The following is a 22,419-nucleotide window of genomic DNA, read 5'->3' on the forward strand; positions in this document are numbered from 1 at the left end:
ATATTGCTCTATTTTACTTTGGTCTTGAGGGTGAGGGGACATTACCTAGGTTATCAACAAAAAATAATTAAAATAAAAACTGTCTTACAAATAAACTTCTACAGAATAAGGACAGAAAAGTAAGTTTTGGTTTAATGCATGCAAAAATGCTCATTTGTACTGATAGCTGGTATATGAGCTAACTTTGAATACTGAAAATCAAGTTCATGTTGTTATTTTCACATTTACTTTGTCAGAATACAAAGTGAGAGAGATAACAATTGTATATAACTTCTTCCAAATAACTCTTAGATGCAAGGCAGTAAGTGGGGAACACAACAGATTTGCCTTTTTTTTTTTTTCACTTCTTAGTAGGTAAAACAACTCAAACATAAAATGCACACAGCTGTATCTAAAAGAAAAATGCAAACACAACTTAACCATACTTTATTTGACTGCATCTTATTGAGACAGCTTGCACATTTCAAATCCCATTAAATCTCTCTCTCCAAAAGGATATGGGACAATAGAAGAAAATTATGCAGCAATATCCAGTCATCAAACAGCAGTCCAATATTTTGATACACGTGATACTTTATAGATACTCAACTCATATCTGACGTCAGTATAATTTATGGTTATGTTTTTACAAACCTGAAAGCCCTGTAACAATATAGCACTCATTTTAGTGATGTCATGGTGCACTGAAAAGTAACTGATGCACTACCAATTTGCTTTTATCTATGCTCCTGGAAAGTGATGAACTTCATGATTTTTAGACACCATAATATACACATCCAGTCTTATACATGTCAGCCAATACCATAACACAGGGCAAGGTAAAGCTAAAACATGTGACAAACAAACTTTACACAGATTTGTCAAGCAAATGGGGAGGGTACTTTGGGGAAGAGGCAGAAAATATTAAAACCAATATTTTAACTAGTAACTTTTTAAATTTTGCTGGCTTCAGATTCAAAACTACTATCTGGTTTATGATCTGTGGACTTCTCTAGAGTAGTTTCATCCTCATGTAAGGGAAATTATAATCAGCCCACACATCAAAAATGGTAGTATACCCGTTAGCTTCTTCAATACTAACATATATAGCTTCATGGTAGCATGTATAAAAATGTTCAGCAGTACCAACTGCCAAACCAGTGTCAGTGGATAGTACAGTCAGTCTTAAAGAGGCAGCACCCCATTAAAAGAAAGTTGCACCAATTTTGCTCAGTTTTAGCCAAGTGAACTCACTCTATCAATTTCAAATGGAACTGTTTCACGATTATATAAGAAAGATGAACGTCCAATATAAAAAATTCGTTTGATGATACTTTGAGACTTAATTTTGGTGCTGGGTTATCAGCTAGAGGAAAATTTCAGTGCACTTAAGTAAACAATTTTTGCACAGCCAATTAAAGATACAAGGTAGACAATGATATTCAACATATACCAGCTAAAAAATACAACAACCATTTGACTTTTCAGTCACATGGCTAAGTTCATGTTTAAAATACCCAATTAAAACACCCAGTCAATTCAGCAAAATTGGCCAATTCTGGGTGAAAAGGTCAGTAGTGATGGTTTCACTGACAACCTGCCAAAAAATTAATGGCTGAGCTAAAAACCAAGCAAGTATTACTTTAGAACTGTTCTTATTAGTGAGTCAAGCAAATGTATGTTCATCAACAATCATTACCCATTAACCAGCAAGTCAGACGTAAGGTGGTAAGATAAAATTTGACAGTGAAAGTACTAACTATACACTTCGTTCAATTCCCTCAATATCAAGAATAACAGAAGCATCATTATAATTGATATTCCTCTAAGTGCTAGAGTCCAAATGAAGTTTGAGCAAAAACATACTCAAAAAGGTCACCCTGAAAGCTGAGTATTGTGTGGTCTTCATATTTTTAATGTAAGTATTCTGCCCATTAAACTTTCAAGAGCAATATAAGATGGAAAGAAAAAGGTTTTCTTTAAAAATAAGGAACTATTAATATAAATGATCCCATCAACAGGAAGATTTTATTTTCACCAAATTTATGAATCTTTATTTTAAAAGTACTTGTTACCATGTTCACTTTCAAGACACTACACTGAGCAAGGAGCAGCTTTCCTTTAAAAAAAAAAAAAAAAGGCAACAAACTTTCCTGAAAGGGGGCTTTTACCAACTGTTAATGGAGGTAGGGTTTTTTAAAAATACAGTAATTACAGCCATAAAATAAAATTCAAACCAAATTCTAGAGCAGAAGAAAAGCATATGCAAATTAATGAAAAAACAATAGATTCCTACAAAACATTTTTCACAGAGAATGAATCTTTTTTTTTAAATGGGTACCTAGGTTTTCCAGTCAAATAAATTATCCATCACAGGTCTCTTAACTCAACTGAAAGCAATCAACTTTAAAATTTATTACACTGCACAGATTGGCTGAAACAAAATATAACTAATGAACATGGTGATGGCTATTAAGAAAACCCATAGAACTCATTCCAAAAAAAAAAATTTCCATGTCTCCCTTTTGTTTTCTGGGAACTAAGCAAAGTTCCCCCAAGAATTTGCACAAACAAATGAAAAGAAAATAATATCAGTTTAAAACAGATACAGTGCACCTCGAAATTTATTTTCAACACCAAGAACCAAAAGCAAAGCATTTAAAGTGGAAGCAATGTGAATTCAAACTGAGTGGGAAAAAAGTTCCAACTACTTTGTAAAAGCTGTTCCTCACAGCTGAGCAATAATTTTGATTAAATAAAATCATACCAATTTACATTAATTTTTCTATTCTTTTCCAAAAATTCCCTCACTCTCAAAAAAAGTGCATCTAAAACCCAGCAATTCCCGGCTTCATCAACTTTTCTCATCCCTTTTGAGTCATTTCTTAAAGATATTCCAAGTAGATTTAACTTGTAAGATAAGAAGGGACTTCTACAGTAAACCACTCTGTCACTCACCTGGAAAAAGTATCCAAATTATAAAAATCTGAAATAATTTATTATCAAATTTAGAATTTAAATAAAAACAAGTTTGCTTGCAAAGGCCTTAAAGAAAAGGAAAAGACAGCATGCATTCAAAACCTATAGAGATGAAGACAAATATACTTATCTACACAGGCACTGGCAGACGCAATTGGTTATCTTTACTCATTGTAAGACACACCCAACCCTACGTAACAATTTTTTAATTCACTAATCACTGAGGTACCAATATTCAAGAATGGAAAATTTAATATTGAAAAAATAAAACCTAAAATTGAAGCTTTTCCCCCACCCCCTCAGAAAAACTATGGCAGGTTTCATGTGAAATGTTAGTATATTCAGAGATTTTTACAACCTACATTGGCTTTTTTTAAGAAACAAAAATCATGTTCCACATCCTGGTTCTGCGATAAAATTATCACTGTGTAAATAATGTCAGCAGACTTTCCAAATGAACAAACAAATCTTGGCTATCAACTGGCACATCTTGTTGGTACCAAAAGAACTCTTTAAGTTTAAAACAATCTCTTTTAATTCAGAAGAAATGCGCCATGCCAAAGTGCAACAAATATTGTGCGACACTCAAATGAGACACTGACAGATAAGAGCTGCATGGAAATCACTAACTCCACCTGCAAAGCAATTCTGTACAAATTGCATTGCATGCAAAGGTCGATTCTGCATGGTTGGAAAGTTGTTCCTTGATGTCAGTTTCTCAACGCAGCCACAATTTAAGTCGCAGTGCATCAACTCCATTTAAATAGTATCTGAACAGCCTCTTATCTCGAACAAAACCAAGATTTTCATAAAGTTTCAAAGCAGACTTATTCGTTATTTCTGTTTCCAAAACAACCTTCAAAATAAAAAGAGAAAACTAAGTTACAATTTTATATATTTGAAACTAATTTATAATTTCATAATTTGACAAATCACTTATAAACAATATGATCAAATATTTAAGAAAAACAAACTACATTTAATTGTTTTAAAACTGATGGTGAAAAGCATAAACATTAATGATGTATAGGAAGAATCCAGAAAAAGTATGAGAACTGTAAAAGTTAATTATCTCTCAGGGCAAGGGAAGTGGGAAAACTGGGAACATCTTCTTTTCTACTGGTTTTTGTAAAACGTCCATGGACAGAGAAGCCTCGTGGACTACAGCCCATGGGATCACAGAGTCAGACACGACTGAACGACTAACACCTTCACTTTGGAATTTTTAGCAATGAGAAATATGTTTTATACTAAATGATGATGAATTAGTTTCTTGTAAAGAAAAGTAGTGTGACAAAAAGATGAAGAAAAGAAAAAAATCAACAATCAAAGGTTTAAGAAAATAAACCAGTACTTGAAACTATTCAAACTGACCTCCAACTCCTACGTGCTCATTAATATGTCATTCTTTATCCTGGTGACAACTACCGCATTTATCTAGAGTCAAGACCAGAGTCTGCAAACTGTAGCCCTTTTCAGGCCAAATGTGTCTACTGCCTATTTTTGTAAAGTTTTATTGAAACACAGCCATGTCCACTGATCTACACAATGTTTTTGGCTGCTTTCCCAATATAACTGCAGATATGAGCAGTTGCACCAGAGACTTGCGGTCTGCAAAGCCTAAAATATTTACTATCAGGCCCTTTGCAGAGAAAGTTTGCCAAAACTAGATCAAAGATACCAAAACTTTAGTGTACCTGGAATATTTGTTAAAACAGAATGCATATCAACTCGAGTTTCTGAGTAGGTTTGGAGTGGTGCCCAAGGATCTGCATTTTTTTTTTAATTGACAGGTGATATTGATGCTGCTGGTAAGGGGACTACATTCTGAGAACCACTGTCCATACATTATGGATATCAATATAATATTAAGAGGAATACAAGTATTAACTTCTATCTAGGTCTTCTTAAATATTACTGAACCAATGGCCCTGACAATGAAGAACTGATACTTTTGAATATTATGTGATGTTCTTCTACTTTACTTTTACATTCCTCTACCAAAGTATCCTCTATCCCATCCTCCCTATGTATCTTTTACATACATAGCTCTATTTGCCTTTCTATTGATTCTCAACTTACCTCACAGAGAATCAACATAGTGAGCCAGTTACTGTTGGGATGTCATAACCCTCTGGTGTTTATAGAGTGGAAAAAAGGGCAGAGTATAATTAAACAAAGGCCCAAGCAAAGCCTATGAATCTCTTTCTATCACAAGCTATTTAAAACAAAAAAAACTGACAAGAATTCAAGCAACAGATACGAGAAAAAACTCAACTTATCATATCCAAAAAACTCATGACCAACTTCTCTACAATTCTGCATATCAGTAACAAGATGTCTATCCATGAATGCCTCAAACCTAAAGCCTAGGAGTCATCTCTGTACCTCATTCCCCTCCACTCCCCTGTATATAATACTCCAAGCACTATTTCAGCTTTATCTCTTAAATCTCTCTCAAATTGATCCTCTTCTTTCTGCTCCCATTGATAACGTTCTAGTCTAAGCTGCCATCAACTATTACCTCCTAGCTTTAAGGTCTCCCATTCTGAGTGATGCTCTTGTTAATCCCCTGCTTAAAACCATTTATTGACTCCTTTTTGTCCTCAAGAAAGGGTACACACTCTAACAGTAATCTAAAGAGAACTGAAAGATCCATCAAGATATGGCCTCCACCTACCCTGCTATTAATAACTGGGCTTCCCAGGTGGTGCTAGTGGTAAAGAATCCTCCTGCCAATGCATGAGACACAAGAGAGGCAGGTTTGATCCCTGGGTCAGGAAGATCCTCTATAAGAGGGAATGGCAACCCACTCCAGTATTCTTGCCTGGAGAATTCCAGGGACAGAGGAGTCTGGCAGGCTACAGTCCATGGGGCTGCAAAGAGTCGGACACAACTGAGCACACACACACAAGTGTGCTTTAGGTCCCCATCCCTTCCTCACCATGATCAACACTAAATTTGCAGTTTTTAGAACTCACCATTATTTTTCCCACCCTAGACCTTTCACATAGCAGTTTTCTCTGTCTGGAAGAATGCTCTTCCCATTCTCCTATTCTTGCTTTTGGCTTTAGTATGTCACTTCCATACTGGGTAGAATATCTCTTTCCCTTCAGAGTGCCCCACAGAACTCCGCACTGCTCTTCATTCAACTGCACTCTTGTCTAATGTTTGATGAGCTATGTCATCTTTCCCAGCTGGTGAGCTCAACAAAGACAGGGATCATGGGTACCTGGTTCACAGCCATTTCCTCTGCACCTAACATACTGCCTGACACATGGAAGGCTCTTAAACATTTGTTAATTATATACGTCCTTAGCACTTTTCATTATATTACATATATTACATAAATATGAAACAAACAAAAGTGCTGTCAAGCTTTTAAATGACCAGAGTACTTTAAGAAAAAGTATTATCTTGAGGCAATTACCTATGCAAAAAAAACTCATGAAGTCAAATCACATACTAAATCCAAATTCTAAAAAGATCTAAAAACAAAGTAATTCATGGTTCAGGATCAAGGGAAAATGTTCCTAAGAAGACCTTAAATAAAAATTATATAGCAAGCAAACTGGTTTAAGGTGAGAATAAGAAATCAACAATTTCTCTCTGCTCTTAAATTAAAAGACTGTAATTTAACAGTGATGTATGCCATCAGTGATGTATGCCATCCTCTGTTTGGAACACTCCCATCTGGACAATGCAATTTACCAATTTTGAACTATTCTCTTGAGTAATTCCTACAGTTCTGTTTCAGGCCAGCACCTAATTACACCTAAAATGTTAAAACAATTAATATGAGAAGCAATAAAGCTCCAACAACTCATAACTTAAAACAGATTTCACAGAAATGAAAAGGAGAGTGACAGTTTAAAAAAAATACTATTTATTGAAGGCTAAGTCCTACATAAAGCATTTCACATGCATTATGTCATATTACATGCATCTGACATAATGTGATTTTCTTCAAGAACCCTATGAAATAGATGTATCTCTAACTTATAAGTGAATGAAACTCAAGGTCACCAGTAGAACAAAAATAGAGCCCAGACTGAAAATGTGAACTAGAACTTAATAGTATCCACTTTTCTGTAACTCTGATTGTTTCCAAAAGTAAAACAAAGCAGCAAATGGGAGATCTACATAATACAGGGATTCCAAGTTCATATTCATTAATACTTAGTAATCTAAAATACTCAAAACAGCTGAGGCTAACTATGACTACATAAATACACACTTGAGGTATAACTTAAGAGCTGAATTCAGATTTGTTAGCATCCTAACAGATTAATAAAATAAAGCCCAATTTATAGCAAAACATTACACAGAGGACTAACACCTTGATTAAAATGAAAAGATTCTCTCAGCACCCTCACATTCTATGAACAAAGAAATCATGTTTTATTTGACACAACAGAAAATTTCACAAAGAAGTAACTACTTTGTAACACTTAATTATAAATACACAAAAACAGAGTTTTTGTGTATTTATAAATACACAATACAAAGTTTTATAAATACACAAAATACAAAATACTCAAAAACAGAATTTGGGCTTATATTGGAAATTTTCTATAAAATTATCTAGTCTGCATCATGGGAATACTACATAGGAAGCCAAAGGTTATTTTAATGTTAAAGAAACTTGGCCAAGTTGAATTCTACTCAACAGAAAAAACGGGTTACAGTGAAGTTCTACAGACTCTCTCAGGAACAAACCACCGTCAGGATAAGCCAAACCATTACAGTTTAGAAAGCCTTTTTTAAAACTACCTGCTAGGAGTCCTAGAGGCAGGGCTGAATACACAATTTTATTCTCTTCAAAACATCCCTTTAAGATCACATCCCTTTACTATCACACTGCAGAGACAAAGAGACAGATTATGAAAAGTTAAATGACCTTCCTACAATCACACAACTATACTGATAGAAGATGTATCGAGAACCCAGGCTTCCCATATCCAGTTCTTTAACTAGGCCAAACTACTCAACCAAAAATCCTTCTAGTTTAAATAACTCCATTTTACTCTGTTCTTCACCTGGCAGCCTCTGCCTCATAGATAAACTATGTTTCCAGTGAAAAAACTAAAAATGTCAAACATATAATTATTGAACACAAAATACTTAAGTCATCCTGTACATTACCATAAACTGTATGTTATTTTGTTAACGTGTAACAAGTTTACTATTGGTTACTTAAGTAAATTCAGCCACTGTTGGTAGGAATGTAAACTGCTACAGTCATTATAGAAAAGAGTGTGCTGGTTCCTGAAAAAATTAAAAAAAGAACTATCATACAATTCAGCAATCACCCTTCTGGGTATATAACCAAAGGAAGTAAAATCAGGACCTCAAAAAGGTTCCCATGTTCATGATGATCACAATTTCTAAAATAAGAAACAACTTAAACATCCAACAAATGGATAAAGAAAAAGTTGGCTGTATCTTACACACAGACACACAGAATACTTTTTGGCCTTAAAAACAGAAATCCTGCCAGTGGGACAACCATGGATGAACCTGGAGGGCATATGGGTATGTATCTTACACACACACATGGGTGAACCTGGAGGGCATATATCTTATACACACACACACACAGGTGAACCTGGAGAGCATATATCTTATACACACACACACACACACACACACACACACGGGTGAACCTGGAGGGCATATATCTTACACACACACACACACGGGTGAACCTGGAGAGCATATATCTTATACACACACACACACACACGGGTGAACCTGGAGGACATACATCTTATACACACACATACACACACACACAGGGCATATATCTTACACACACACACACACGGGTGAACCTGGAGAGCATTTATCTTATACACACACACACACAAAGGGCATATATCTTATACACACACACACATGGGTGAACCTGGAGGGCATATATCTTATACACACACACACACACACACAGGTGAACCTGGAAGGCATATGGGCATATATCTTACACACACACATGGGTGAACCTGGAGAGCATATATCTTACACAGACACACACACACACGGGTGAACCTGGAGGGCATATATCTTACACACACACACACACAGGGCATATATCTTATACACACACACACACACACACGGGTGAACCTGGAGGGCATATATCTTACACACACACACAGGGCATATATACACACACACACACACACACGGGTGAACCTGAGGGCATACGGGTATCATTTTATACACACACACACACACACACACACGGGTGAACCTGGAGAACATTTAGGGCATATACACACACACACACACACACACACACACGGGTGAACCTGGAGGGCATATATCTTACACACACACACACACACACACACACGGGTGAACCTGGAGCATTTATATATCACGGGTGAACCTGAGACACACACACACACACACACGGGTGAACCTGGAGAGCATTTATCTTATACACACACACACACGGGTGAACCTGGAGAGCATATATCTTACACACACACACACACACACACACACACACAGGTGAACCTGGAAGGCATATGGGCATATATCTTACACACACACACGGGTGAACCTGGAAGGCATATATCTTACACACACACACACACACGGGTGAACCTGGAGGGCATACAGGCATTATCTTACACACACACACACACACACATACACACACACGGGTGAACCTGGAGAGCATTTATCTTATACACACACACAGGTGAACCTGGAGGGCATATATCTTACACACACACACAGAATACTTTTTGGCCTTAAAAACAGAAACCCTGCCAGTGGGACAACCATGGGCGAACCTGGAGGCCACTTACACACACACAGAACACTTTTTGGCCTAAAAACAGTGACAACCATGGCTGAACCTGGAAAATAGAAAGTGAATCGTCAAAATAGAAAGGCGAATACTTCGTGAGCTTGCTTATGTGTATAAACTAAAATAGTCAAACTTAATAGAAGAGAGTGTAGGACAGTAGCTGCCAGGGGCTGGGGAAAGGAGGAAATAAGATGTTGGTCAACTAAAAATGTTTTAAAGGTCATACTGCACTCTTAAACTCCATTAAGAAATTTTGATTCCAATATATTTTCATCATTTATGAGTTAGTTCTGAGTATTAATATGATGGTAACCATACATTAATCTAAAAAATTGTTTTAAGTACATAAAAGTAAATGGCCACATGTGGGTTCATTATTTTAGGTACATAAAAAAATTCGTATATATTATTTGTATGTATTCTTATTATTTCCCCTAATGTAAAACCAAACCAAAGAAGCTTGTCCTGCTGCTGCTGCTGCTAAGTCGCTTCTGTTGTGTCCGACTCTGTGCGACCCCACAGACGGCAGCCAACCAGGCTCCCCGTCCCTGGGATTCTCCAGGCAAGAACACTGGAGTGGGTTGCCATTTCCTTCTCCAATGCGTGAAAGTGAAAAGTGAAAGTGAAGTCGCTCAGTCGTGTCCGACTCTGAGCGACCCCATGGACTGCAGCCTACCAGGCTCCTCCGTCCATGGGATTTTCCAGGCAAGAGTACTGGAGTGGGGTGCCACTGTCTTCTCCGGAAGCTTGTCCTAGTAGCCACTAAACATTTGGCAGCCAGAGCACATAAGGAAGTAACCAAATTCAGGCCAGATCAGCAACACAGATAATGCATTTCTTACTCATGAAGGAATGCATCTGTTTCTTTTTGGGTTTTTTTTGATGCTATTAACTTTTTAGTCAGCTCCAAATATACAGAAAATGAAAAAAGTCTTTCCCTAGACTGTTTAAACATGTCTAATTCTGATATAAACAGTTAGGAAAGTCACAGAATGGCAAAATGGACAGATCTATCAGACCAGAAGGGTAATATTGTAATTTGGGCAAAAGCATGATTTACATCTTGACTGTGAAATGTACAGATCTATATTTCAACTAACCTCAGTTTAATTTACTCTGAATTTACCTTAAAATGACCAGTGGCAACCAAAAGCAACATGACTCAAGGTCATAAATTCTGCAAACAGAAGGAACGTAAAAATTGACTGGATGTGCACAATAAAGCTTCATAGAGATTTCCAAATTTCGAAATGTATTTATCTTAATGTTTTTCTCATAGATTAAAAAAAATCTCTCTCTCTGTAAGAATAAAAAAATAGCAGCACAACCTATGTAGTAGAAAATGTAATTTAAAAGCCTTCCCAAACGTCTTTCTGGTAATTTGTCAAAGTTTCTTAACCTTAAGTTTCTTAACTTTAAGAGAAATGAAGGCTGGCCTAAACTAATGAAAGTAAAATCACAAGTTGGTTATTTTATAGTCATTATATTCTTGGAAAATTATAGTTTCAAAGTTTTCCTCAGAACAATGAATTATATACAAGACTATTTTTATATAAAATTGCTTTTATCAAAAGGTATTTTAATAACTTGTTAACCCTGCAGATATATTTTTATGTGCAAAAAAATAAGAAAAAGCTAGAAAGCTTAGACAGAAAGACAAGTTAAAAACTAATTAAACAAATCAAAATTCAAAAGTTCTCCCCTCCCCCAAAAGAGATATAGTTAAGATGGTGAAGCACAGGACTAATCATTCAACCAATATTTATGAACCACATACTCTATCACAAATGCTGTATACTAAGCATTAAAAATACAGCAGTAAATAGGAAATGGTATCTCTGCTCTCAGTGTCTAAGGCAGACTCCGAACAAGTAAATGTAAGCACAGTAAGTATTACAGAAATGGAGGTCAAAAAAACCATGGAAGGTGCAACTGATTCTGTCCAAATGGATCAAGGAAAACTTAAAAGAAGTTGTTGATATTTGAGTTGGGTCTTAAAAGACTGAGAAGTTTTTTACTAAGCAGAGGAAGACCAAGAAACTTCTGGGTCTAGCAAATACAAAGTAGTTACACTGGAGTGGAGGGGAGAAAACCAAACCAAACAGGAAGGAATGGTGATACAAGGAAGTAGAGCCAACACACACACTGCCATCAAAAATTAGAAAGAAAAAGGGGATACAAGAGTTTGCTGCTTATGTGGTTTAAAACTCAATGAAAGGGAAAGGGAAAGCCTAATAAAGAGTAAACAAGAGTTCTGTCCCTTTCTACAGCAAATTCTTTATCTGGACAATATGGGACACAGATAACCAATCTTTTTAAGCCATAGAAGAGTACCCTAAACCAGAAACAGAGCTACTTAAAATGCAAAAATCATTCCCATTTCATTCTAAGACTGAGTAAAACCCATTGCTTCAAGAGTAAGAAAAACAAATCAGAGTTAGAACCCTAGGCCCACAGTGAATAGTCCTACCATAAAATGTACCACTGATTCAGGACCTAACCTTGAAATTACAACAGTATAACCAAAATCTCATCATTCCTCAGAACTTTCAAAGAAAAACTAATACTATTTAAACATCTGATCAGTTAAGATAAAGCATACTACCTATCTCACAGGTAGAACTAGGATAAATCAGAAACAGCTATCCATTAGGAACATAATACTCCTTCTTATAACATCTCTGTTCACTGGGAACCACAGTACTCAGTAAAGGCACAAAACATGGTCTTTTCATCCAAAGATTTATCCAAACTGTTGAACAGCTTTTGTGAAGCCCAACTTCTCTTCTTGATGAACCATCTAAGCCAATATAGCTATGGTCCATATTAGACCTACGTTCATGAAAAATTTATACTCAATTTTATACTCATATTTTAGTTACCAGTAATGTAAATAATCGGGGTTACGGCACCTATTACTTTTTGAGATTAAAAGCTGTGAATATGAGATCCTTCATCATGTGTGAATTTTCTTATTTGGGGTAAAATAATTAAATATCTGTAAATCCCAGGATGACTTCCCTGTGCTGTCCAATGTCTGTAGGCCTTCTCATACAACCACCATCTAATGGGATCCGTCAGGCTACAAACTACAAAAGTGGACAAGCAGTGTGAGAATAGTAACTCTGCAGTCCATCTGTACTGACATGGAATCCTGTTCATGAGATACTGTTTAGTGGAAAAAGTAGTTATTAGAGAGTAATAATTTGTGATTTCATTTGTATAAAAAAAAGTGTGAATATTTGCATTCAAGTGTGCTTAGAAAACGGGAGGATGCAAATTGCAAGATGAATAGTAGCTGTAAGTAGAAAGAACGATGAAGAGTTGAAAAGTGTGGAGATGGGGGGGAAAGGGGGACTTTGCATTCCAAGTACACACACATATATAAAGGTTAATGATTTGTGTATAAATTCTGTATCAAAAAAAACCCACTTAAAAATAAAGTAACCAAAGTAAGTTACCTAACAGCATCAGTCTGAGAAAAAAAATTACCTAACTTCAAGTACTTTGAGAATTCTCTAAGGAACATTTGCCCTCCAATAAGAAAGATAAGTGTTAGAAGTACTACTCACAAAATTACTAGCACAATACAACTCTGGTACTTCTTAGTCACCACTATTATATTAAAGATACCCATACTTTCCTAGTTTATACTTATTTCCTTCCACATTATGTAATAGTAAATCTTAATATTCCCAACCACTGCCATTATGTATTGAGAACCTACCATATGTAAAGCACAGTGCTGCAGCATACAAAGAAACTACCTGCCATAAGGCTTTACAAACAAGCTGAAGAGAAAAGATGCTTTTATGTTAATATACAGGTAGTTCTGCATTTAAAAAGTGGTTGTCTTCCCCCCTCCAGCCTTATTATTTAATGCTGAGAGTTTTTTCAAATGTGAAATGTTTTTCATATTGGCTGATAGCTGACCCACAGAGGGGAAAAACTATTATTTAGAGAGAAACCAAGGCCAGTATGCAACTGCATTACAATAAGGTTTATAATAAGAACTACCTTAAATGATTTGACTGATAACAGATCGGAGTTCTGAATACCAATTATTTATTGAAAATATCTAAAATGTTACCTTTATATTTTGACACAACAAATTTTAGCTATTATCATCTTAAAATTTGTACTAGATCAAAGTTCATGTGTTTTTAAATGGAATATAATTTTTAGCACAAGTTATATTTATATAATAATAGTCTGCAATGAAATTACAGTATAATTTACTTGGGATACTTATATAAATACCCAGTAGAATATAGCCCAGGACAAAAGGTCTTAAACATTTAGCAAGACTTACCTCATCACAGTCTCCTTCAACCATAGCATATATAGCTTTCTTAACCAAGTTAGTACCTAGAATACAGAGCTGAGTATTAATGAAGTAAAAATGTAATTAGTTTCTTACAGATACCTAAATTATAATATTTGTAATTTACATTATAAATTATATTTATAATTCTGAGAGGCCCAACAGAACCTATGCATAGCAATAAGTTTCCTTTTGAAAGACCTATCTCCTGATATATATCTTTTTCTCAGAGGTAAGTGCTATTTTATTCCAAGAAAAAGGCAAGATATGGCCAGAACCACCCAGGAACTCCTTCAGCTGGGAAGAACTCACTGTGTGACCTCTAAGCCAATCTTGCCAAGACCATATAAGAACTGCTATGACCCAAAGTGGGCCCAAGATACTGGGTTAGTTCCTACAAACCTTGTAGTTTGGGTACTATAGTATGCCTGGGCACACCAGATGGTTTCAGTGCTGTGTCTGTATTCTAGTTTAGAGTAGATATACTTAGTACATTAAAAGGAAAACAAATGCCAGATCTAATTTTAAGAGAAGAAATCCAAATTTTATAGGAACTCCCTTAAATTTTCACATCATGTACACAAGCAAGCACCCACTACATGGGCCATACAAAACATGTTCGAGGGCCAAGATGCAATCCTCAAGGCACTAGTTTCTGACCTCTGAAGTAGCCAGACAATTTGCTATCATTTGCCATGAATCCTTATCAGCTCTTATTAATAGATCTAAGACACGGACTTGACTTATACATAAGCCCAATTCATTAAAAATCTTAGTGGCAAACTGTAACACTGTAAGAAAAGATGGTTAAACCTACTGTATTAAGTAAATCCATTCATAATGACATCTCATGTCTCAGATTGTGCAAACTAGTCTTAAATTGAACACAGCCACTCATAAGAGGCTTAAAAAAAACTGTAAGTGACAAAGCTGCTAGTAATTACATACTAGTGGCTCGGTGGTAAAGAATCTGCCTGCAATGCAGGAGATCTGGGTTCGATCCCTGGGTGGAGAAGATCTCGTGGAGAAGGGAATGGCAACCCACTCCAGTATTCTTGCCTGGAGAATGTCATGGACAGAGGAGCCTGGCAGGCTACAGTCCAAGGGGTTGTAAAGAGTTGAAATTACTGAAGCAACTTAGCACGCAGGCACAGGGCATCAAATCTTGTGTCATGAACACTTACTTAGCTTCAGAACATTTCAGAATTTGCCATGTTAAGATAAGTGCTTATCTACTTGCTCCTCCATTTTTGAATAAAGTCAGTAGGTTCAAGACTCTAGGACAGTGGTTCTTAAGTGGCTGACAACATAGTCACTTGGGGAAATTTCAGCCCTACTTCTAATAGGACAAACAAGATTCTTAAGGGGAGGGGCCTAAGCATTTGTTTGTAAACCACCCAGATGATTCTAATGACATTATAAACCATGAGTATAAGATTAACTGAAAATACCAGGAAAGGTAGCCCAGGAAGTTTGGGAATAGTAGTAACAAACAATTCTGCTTTCTTCTGGACCTCCCTGAATTGCTAATACAATGTTTGGTGACTAGTATGGAATAATGGTAATTTCTCCATGTTGCCTTGATTGAAGACCGTTGAACCCATAACCCAGTACAGACAGCTGCTTGAGCACTGTGATCAAGCACCCTAATAATGCTGTAGAATTATTCTACAGTTCTAAAAACTGTAGAACTCAATACAGTACAGTTTGAATGTGATCAAAAAAATGTTTGGAGGTGAAAACTGATCACCTAGTAATTGTTAGAAAGATAATCTCTCAAATAATTAAACAGTAATAACGGAAACAATTCATTTTAAAAAACATTTTGAAAATATTTTGAAACAAAAGCAATCAATAATCTTCTCTCAGCTTCATGCTTGTTTCTACATACTATTTACATTTAAGTCTTCTGCTTCTTAAAAAAATGAAAATAATTTAGGCATTCTTTTTTTGACATAATATTTTTCTTACCAATGCCATTTCTCCTGTATTTGGAATCCACGGCTAACATGGCTATATAACCTCTGCGGAACATCTTTTTGTGCATATCCAACTTGCAAACGATGGCACCTACACACTCCTCCCCTACCATGGCCTTAAAAATAAACAAACAGTTACAAAGAATACATTGCCATTGCCATTAAGTACTGCACAATTACCCAGGGAAAGAGCAACCAACCACTGGTCAGTGTTTTTGGAGGAGGAAGAAATAATGAGAATTTTAGCGAGAGCAATCACAGAAATTTCAGAAATCTAAATCCCAGAACTCCTTCATATATTCTAGTTTTAAAATATTTCAACATTCTTTACAACATGAATTTCTTATGCTCATTATTAAAGCCTATCATTATATAGGGGGAAAATAAATTTCCACATAGTAAACATTCAAGTACTTTATAAGAGGTGCTTATAATCAATTGCAATAAAGACCTATATGTTTAAGATTTGGGAAAGAGGAAACGTGAAAATAATTTTTTTAAGAAAAAGTCTTTTCATTAGATATTATAATGTGAAACTTATCAACAGAGTACAACAAATTTATGTTCAATCATGATGAAGTTTTAGCAAAGACAGATAGAAGACATTTATACCTGAATAGCAGAGTTAGATTTTGATCAGGAAAATAAAAAAACTAAAAGATTTTCAGAAAAAGGATTGTTTTTAAGGTATTCCCTAGATCCTACTCAAGCAGTTTTGTTACTGAGGGACTATAAAAACTAGATATATAATGGTCTCATTTTTAGGACTCTCCTGACAGTGTGAGTCATTACCGTAAAGCTCATAGAATATCTGAAACTCAAAGTTTCATATTAAAGTAAAAGCTTAATTTTTACAGAGCTTCCTATTTCAATAAAAATGTACAGTCTTCCAGACAGAGACTATATATTAAATAAAAGCTAATCAGCCTCCATTTTCATTAAAATTTCCAGTATCACCAGTGAAAGCATGCTTTTCCAGCATTCCATCCCTGACAAGAAGTTCCAGTTAAATACTGTATTCTGGTAAATATAAAAGGGCAACAGCTCCAATTGTTTAATGTATCAGATAGAAATACCTTGCTAATATAAAGAGCCCTCATTTTAATAAAAAATGAAAGTTTCAAATCATCTCTAAATAAAATTCATTTTTCAGAAATGATTGTAACAACAAAAACCAGGAATGGGTTAAAAAAAAAATCAATAAGCAAAGCCCAACATATACTTAATACCTCTTTTATCTTGAATTTGTTATGACTTGTTCTTAGTTCATCATTCTATAAATTGATTAAAAAGCCTTTTTTTCCAACTGCGGAGAAATCTTTAGGCAAGATAATTCTAATCCATTTCACGCAAGCCTAAACTAGGTCAGAAAAATCCTTTTGAAGAGACATCAATTTTATTTATTTAACTGAAGTACAGTTGATTTAACTGCAGCTGATTTACTTTGAAAGGATATTAAATTCAATGATTCACATTAATTCATTTCTGTTTTATCAACACAATCCAAAATTACTTGGGGCCAGTAAACCTCTAAAATTGTTATTGCTATTTTTATTCATGATAAATCAACTTGGTTCTTTCAAAATTCTTTTGGAAACAAAAATTTTTTTCTGTACGAAGTACTGAAATATATACAAAAGTTGCCTGTTTGAACAGCATTTTCTGACTTGGACATAACTTACTTCAAATATATGTGTGTGTGGTGTCTGTCTGTATATGTTAGAGATAAGATGGTACATTAAAGAAAATTTGGCCTGACCTCATAAGCTAGGGGAAATGGAAATCTAGACAAATCTATGATACAAAATTGTAGGACACTTAGATTTCACAGTTAATAAACCATCCAAAAGAGGAAAAATTAAAACCACTAGCACACAACTAGACAATACTTTCAAACTGGATAGCCATTTCAAACAAATCTTTGTCCTCTGACCAAGAAAGTAATTAGCAAAGTATCATATGAGTTCTCTCTTGGGCTAGGTTGATTTCTTACGAATCAAGAATCTGAAGGAAAAAAATCAAACTGTAAACATCATTTAAAAATAAAAGTCCAATATATGATACACAGTTATTAGTAAGATGTTGGTACTGAGGAAGGTTAATGCTGTATTTTCTCCTGACAAACTGTTGATGAATATACACACAAAAATCACTAAACTGCATGTCAATTTTTTCCAGATAAAAGCTTCTGTATCTACATTTGGAACTCTTGCTATTAAAATGTGTTCATGTTTTTCAAGGATGGGAACTGAAAAATTTCAGGCAAGATTAAAATTTAACTCTAAAAGGTCAAATGCTTATCAATCTATGGAACTTGAAAAACATAAGTTGTGTGAAATAGATTCCCAAATTCCAGAATACCACAAACAGCAAAACAGAAAAAGCTGGAAATTTAAATTTAGAACAAATAACAGAAGTACTATAGAATATCACTGGTAAGAAGTTCAAAAAGGCAACAACAACTGAAAATACTATGAACTCAAAAGAGACAGAGGTAAATTAGCTAAGAACAGAGTAAATGATAGTGTCCCTATTTGTACAGAACCATACTTTCACATGTTACAATTATTAGGAAGAATCGTTAAAAACCATTTTTGTTAGTCAAATATGGTCAAGGATTGGTGATTTTCTAAGGAACAACCTTATATACTCCATTTGATCCACTGCAGGTTACTTAAGGAAACCAGGAACATTCTGGAGACTTCTAGTCTCTTGAGATTGATGTTCTCAAGGACAACTATTCCTTGGCGAAGCATAACTTGGGACACAGGATCTTGGCTGAATTAGTCAAGAGTATGTCATTTTTCAAGTTCTTAGTTGTTTCCATAATAAGAGGCCAGGAGACCTGGGTTCTAGCTTTATATCTCTGGACACAAAATACCTGGAGACTTGAACATTTCAAGTCTCTCTGGTCTTTCATTTTTTTTCATTAAAAAAAAAAAAAAGAGGTTGAACTAGATTATATCTGGGATCCTTTATAATTTTAAAATGGTATGACTTGAAATAAACATACATTTATATTTGTTTTAAATTAGTTCTCATGAGAAATTCAAAAATTTTTAATTCCAATATAAAGGCCCCAGTTCCAAATGGTCTGTTTAACCACTGTTTTATGTTCAATACTCCAGTTTCATACTTGTATTAGTAAATCTTATAGGTCAACTACTGTGTATATCACTATTCCTAGATATTCAGAATTTAATGTTAAACAAATTAGCTATTAAGGGCTAAAGTTCAATTAGCTGGTGAACTGGGAGGAGTGTATGTATAATCAAAGTAAAGTTTACTAATATCCAGTTTATCAGACTCTAAAATGGCAGACAAGTTGAGGTAATACCAGAACTTAAAAGTTGACTATCATACATACACAACTATCTTCTGGAATTAACAAAAATACACACACACACCATTTCAATTTAAAGTGTAACTAAACTGTATGCTTTTGTGAGTTAACTTACAATCAATCTACAATCTTTAGCATTTATACTGGGATTTGATAATCACATTTATAATAATGTTATGAAAACCACTTTCCCATATTCATTGACACAGACATGTCTAAGAACTTCTACTTTGATGCAACAGTCAGAATCCTGTACGAGTAGCTTTGTAGAATATAAAATATTTCCCAGCTTAAACAAACATACTAAACTGAAGTTTAGTGAAGAGAATGCAGAAAACAGCACAACTACCATTACAACAATACAGAGGTTATATTTTGAGATTACCACCAAGCTATGGAATCAGAAAGACAGATTTCTAAAGTATGGTCAGAGCATTTTACAAGGAAGTAACAAGTGAAAGTAAGTCAATTCTAAACAATAAATAATGGTAGTGGCTTTTCCCTTCACATATCATAAAACACTCCTTAAAAGCATGTTGCCTTTCTTCAATAAAATTCAATGGAAACAACATGCTGTGAGCACATGATACAAAGCACATACCTGTAGTCAATATTTAGGTGAAAGGTTTCGTACAGACTGAAATTGGTCAATATTATTGGGAAACTATGGGTACTACCAGTACTATGTAAGTTAAAAAAAAAAAAATATATATATATATATATATATTCAGCTTGTTTGGTAAGCTAAGTCTTTCTTATTCAGATATAAGTAAAAAATTTCTGTCAATTATATTTCACACAAGCCAGCATTAGTACTAGCATTTTGACATACCTGTGACCAACTTCTTAAAAAAATTATAGATTAGTAACAATTTCACACTTAGTTTCCTACACTCCCAAAAAAGGTATTTTGCTCAAGTTTCAGGAGTCTTTCAAGCACCAGAAGTGTTAGTATCGCCTTCTGCAACTGTGCACCAGAAAACAGGCTGGCTACAACTGCTAATTGTCCTGTTGAAGTAAAAGGAAACAATCTCCATAATTACGGAATATGCTTGTAAGATTTAATTCTCCAATGTGGCCACAGCAAGTTTACCGACAATCATGTTCACCAAAACATGTTTATGCATACACTCTTCCCTGATTATGGGTGTAATTGAGACATTAATAAGGCCCGTATCTGAACAGAACCATGCGCAAATTAAATGATTGCAAAGTGCTTTGAGGATGAAGGAGGATAATTAAAGACGGTTAAACATGATGATAAGCTAGTGTAAACAGGATACGAGACCCCCAACATGCATCATACTAGCTTACTGCATTTACATCAGTGTCAAGTTGACCCGGATCACGAAGTCTTACCTTTCATACTGTTTCATTAAATACCTAGGAGTGTGTACATGCACTTTACATCATGTATCATACTATGAAATGCAGAATACATACATTGACATTCCAGCCCTCACACTCCCTGCCCCGCACGGCCTGGATCTCTGCCGGGTTCACCCGTTTTTCATTCCATCCACTTACCAAGAAGCACAGCTGTGGCCAGTTGTGGATAAAATATCTATAGGTATATATGGAGTAGGGTTCAGACAGATCTTTGGTGATCAGTCTCATGATATCGGGCATTTGTAGCTCGGATTCATATCGGACATAACGTATCGTCCGATCCTCCCCCGGCTCAACCTCCCGGCCTGAGGGGCTCCTTAAACTGCAGCCTGCGGTCAGGGATGAAGCCAGCAGCCGCACCTGCTCGTCTTCCTCCTCCTCCTGCTCCGTGCCCTCCGCCAGTCCATTGCGGGCCGCCGCGGGATCGCTCGCCGCCGCTGCCTCTGCCGGGCTGGGGAGCGCAGTTCTTGCATTACTGGGGAGGCAGTGAGGGGGGCTCTCGCCCGAGTGTACCCCGGCTCCTTTTGTTGCAGTCGCTCTGGGGCCACCGTCGGGGGTGGCCGCGATCGTGGCCGCCTCGGCCGAGCTCAAAACCTTGCTCTTGAGGGAGGCGGCCGCCCGGAGGTGCCGCAGTTCGGGGTTGATCAATCCGTTGAGCTGCAGCTGCTCCTGCGGCGGCTGAGGGCAGCGGAGGCACGGATGCCCCTTGGCCGCCGCCTCGCCGCCCGCCGGGCTCCCGCCGCAGCCGCCGCCTTCGTGCTCCTCGTCGTCCTCCTCGTCCTCGCTGCAGCAGGCGAGGGCGGCCCCCGCCGAGAAGGGACAGCGGGGCTCGGCCGCGGCCGAGGCCGAAGGTGCTGGTGGTGGGAGGAGGCTGCTAGGCCCAGGCGGTACCTCCGCCATCCTAGAGGCGACACAGACCGAGAGGGGAGGCCATGAGACCCGGCGGACGAACGCGGAGCAGAGGAAGCCGAGGGCGGGGGGTGGCGGGAGTAGGGGGGGAAACAAAGGCAGAAACCGTCCCTAACAGAGCTGGCCCCCCAATTCCGCGCCACCCCCCGCCCCGTCTCTTCAGCGCCGCCCAGCTGCTCAGCCGGCCACCGTCCCTGTCCGCCCGCGCCCATCCGCCAGCCCTGTCACCCGCGGCCCCTCCCCGTCCCCTCCGCGCGGCTCACCCCGCACAGGTCCCCGCCGCCACTGCCGCCACTCCTCTTCCTCCTCAGCCGCCGCCGCCTCCCTCGCCGCCGCGGCTGCCTCCGCCGCCGCCAAGGCTCACACTCAGCCGCCGTCGCCGTAAAGCGCCTCGGCTGTTACCCCGGGTAAAGTTTCCTGGGCCTGGCTTTACGACACTTCCCTGCCTGCCGGCTGCCGGGCCGAGGGAAAGGGGCGTGGAGGGAGGTGACCTGTGGAGGGGAGGGGCGAAGGTGTCTCCCGAGGCCCGGTGGCGGCTGCGTGCTAGTGGGTGGGGCTGTAGGGCAGGGAAGTTGCAGAGGGCTTGGGAGTCACCAGCCTTAAACCCACCATCTTCGGCCTTGCGGGCTGCTCGGCCCGCGGACCTTGCAGAGCCCGGGAAGGATGGGCCAGACTGGCGCTCCCACGAAGCTGCCGC

General features: G+C 37.3%; 1 protein-coding gene and 1 long non-coding RNA gene across 2 annotated transcripts in view; one reads left to right on the top strand and one right to left on the bottom strand.

Annotated features, from left to right (window-relative positions):
- Window positions 1–106: 106 nt before the first annotated feature.
- Window positions 107–22,143, bottom strand: NAA30 (N-alpha-acetyltransferase 30, NatC catalytic subunit). Its single transcript, XM_070377781.1, has 5 exons — window positions 21,986–22,143; window positions 20,952–21,714; window positions 16,074–16,197; window positions 14,091–14,146; window positions 107–3,814 (listed from the first exon to the last, which is right to left on the bottom strand). The coding sequence occupies exons 2-5, from the start codon at window positions 21,711–21,713 to the stop codon at window positions 3,677–3,679; spliced, it is 1,080 nt and encodes a 359-aa protein (XP_070233882.1). The 5' UTR covers window position 21,714; window positions 21,986–22,143; the 3' UTR covers window positions 107–3,676.
- The window catches only part of LOC138989393 (uncharacterized), a 39,684-nt gene continuing 39,265 nt past the window's right edge, over window positions 22,001–22,419 (top strand). The window contains exon 1 of the long non-coding RNA XR_011465641.1: window positions 22,001–22,129. This is a non-coding gene — a long non-coding RNA (uncharacterized lncRNA). The remainder of the gene's footprint in view (window positions 22,130–22,419) is intronic.

The sequence above is a fragment of the Bos mutus genome, chromosome 10, assembly GCF_027580195.1.
Source record: "Bos mutus isolate GX-2022 chromosome 10, NWIPB_WYAK_1.1, whole genome shotgun sequence".
NCBI lineage: Eukaryota > Metazoa > Chordata > Mammalia > Artiodactyla > Bovidae > Bos > Bos mutus.